The sequence below is a fragment of the Ananas comosus genome, linkage group 1, assembly GCF_001540865.1.
Source record: "Ananas comosus cultivar F153 linkage group 1, ASM154086v1, whole genome shotgun sequence".
In the NCBI taxonomy this organism is placed as follows: domain Eukaryota; kingdom Viridiplantae; phylum Streptophyta; class Magnoliopsida; order Poales; family Bromeliaceae; genus Ananas; species Ananas comosus.
Genome location: NC_033621.1, coordinates 23,471,490 through 23,473,997, shown reverse-complemented (window position 1 = coordinate 23,473,997; position 2,508 = coordinate 23,471,490). Strand labels below are relative to the sequence as shown.

The 2,508-nt window shown below is 37.2% G+C and overlaps 1 protein-coding gene across 1 annotated transcript in view; it reads right to left on the bottom strand.

Annotated features, from left to right (window-relative positions):
• Nucleotides 829-2,508, bottom strand: part of LOC109726211 (protein terminal ear1-like) — a 4,940-nt gene continuing 3,260 nt past the window's right edge. Inside the window, exons 6-7 of the mRNA XM_020255734.1 lie at nt 1,615-1,756; nt 829-1,485 (exon numbers count right to left, since the gene is read on the bottom strand). Coding sequence (XP_020111323.1) covers nt 1,111-1,485; nt 1,615-1,756 — 517 coding nt within the window. The 3' untranslated portion in view covers nt 829-1,110. The remainder of the gene's footprint in view (nt 1,486-1,614; nt 1,757-2,508) is intronic.

The following is a 2,508-nucleotide window of genomic DNA, read 5'->3' as shown; positions in this document are numbered from 1 at the left end:
TATCATTCTCTACCAACTTAAAGTTTTAGAATATAATAGTTGTTTCGTATTATTTAGCAAGCATATAGTATCTTATCAAGATTCAAATTGTTTTGTCTTAAATAGAAAAACCAGTTTAGAAGTATCAACTCACATAAAATATAAACTAGCATAAAATACAAGCACAAACTAACTTTGGGTCCCCAAATAAAGATATTCACAAACGAATAAACGTAACATCCGTATGCATAAACTAATTAAAATCTTTCATATTATATGTATACCACCACATTAATAATTCCTACCAATGATACTTTAGAAAACCCGTGATATTATAGTCTTATGCCCACATAATTTGAAAATAAAGCAGCTAATAGAGTGACTAAGAGTTCAGTTAGAATATATACTACAAACAGTAGAGAAAAAGTGTTTAATATTAATTTTTCAATACTTAGATCAATACTAGTAAAACCTCCAAATAGTAAACCCAAAATATCCAAGAACTAAAAAAATAAATAATAAATACTATTTCTCTAAAAGTTACTGGGAAAGTCACCTACATGCTAATACCTATAGGTGTATACATATCATACCAAATCCAAATCACCGAGTACCCTATAAACGATACATACCAAAGTTTACTCAAAAAAATAAAAAACACAGTAATTAGTTATTAGAGAGAGAAGAGAGGACAAGCGGACCAAGACAAGCATGTGATAATATAATATTATTATTTCGACTCATACATTACGAAAAAAAAAAAAAAAGAGATAATAATGAGCGAGAGAGAGAGAGAGAGAGAGAAGAGTGAATGCGTGAACGAATTAAGGAGGAGATGAAACGCCACAACCGCCATTTTGCGAGTTGGTAAAGGAGCAACTCCAGCAATTAAGAGAAAGAGAAGAAGAAGAAGAAGAAGAAGAAGAAGAATCCTATCGCTATCATCATCAAATCCCCCTTTGATACACCCGCAACAACACACAAACAAGTAATCCACCACCCATCCATCCATCCATCCATCGTCATCATCATCATTCCCTCCCCCAGCTCTTACATTCTCGATGCACAGCACACATACACATACATATATATTTGTATTGCTCACGAAAATTAAAGCGCAGTCTTGTCTATTCAGTGTAGGTTTAGACTCATCAGAGATCCAGAGGGGCTCATCCTCTCCCCACTATCATCATCATCATTATCATCATCATCATCATCATCATCATCATCTTCCTCATTGTCATCATTGTCGGCTCTGTCGCCGTCGTCGTCGTGATCCGACGGCGCGTGGGGGGACGCCGTCGTCGACGACGCCCCCCCAGCGTCCGACGACGGCTCCCCGACCGCCTCCTGCGCCCTCAATGTAAGCGTCCCCCGGCCGCCGATCGGGACGGGCTCGGTGAGCTGCCGCCCGTCCCGCGGCGGCGCGAACACCACCGGCATGTACTCGTCGTTGTCGCACGCGAATTTCGAGTTCTTGAAGTGCTCCTTCAGAGCCTCCAAACCCTGCAGTTATTAAAATTACAATAATTCATCATAAATAATCTAGGAAAGACTAATATATTCTAATCAATTCAAGAAGAAAATTAATTTAGCTTAATTACATTATATATGTACATGCGTAAATATATATACCTGTAGCCGAGCATAGGTAACTTGGCAAATCTTGCGGGAGTTGAACACCTCCCAGGGTTGCTTGTGGAAGGCTTTGTAGAGCCTGAACGAGGCCTCAGGTGATGTGAGGTTCACAAACCCATACCCAACATTGCACTTGTTGCTGCACCATATATTATATTATATAATTATATTATATTATATTATATTATTTGTATAAAAACAAATACATATAGGAACAGCACTTATTCTAAGATGTAAGATGTGTGTTTGTGTGTGTGTGTGTGTGTGCATATACATGTGCAAATATATATACATATGAAACAACAGAAGAAACGAAGAATTATTATGGGAATAGAAAGGTCAGAGAAGAAGAAAGAATATACACTATGCTCTACTTTGGTGAATCATCATATTAATATTATTATCTTGTCTCTGCAATAATATTGCTTTTCCCTTTCTTTGTAGACTTAGAAAGCTGCTGCTTTTTTTTTTTATACTACCAGGCACCCTTTATTAGGTGTTTTTTTAAAAAAAATAATAATAATGCCTACTCTCAGTAACTGGTAACTACTTTTCAATATCAACAAAGCTTCTTGTCATCTGATCAGCTCTCCTGATAAGTCTTTTCCAACTTACTTCAAAAAAGCTAAAATGCATACAAAGTGTGCATCCCCTCTCTCTCTCTCTCCCCACACTAGGGTTTTATTTCTTTATATATTTATTAGTTCTATATTGTGCCTAAAAGCTCCTCCCTGATTAGGGTTTGATGTGTGCTCTTTTCTTTCACCCTTTTTCCTCCTTTCCCTCTCCATCATATCTCCTCTTCCCCAGGTTTCATTCGGTAGGGTTTATAGGGGGAGACATGTAATGTAAATAAAGAAAAAAAGAAAAAGAGTGTGTGTGCAGAGGGTG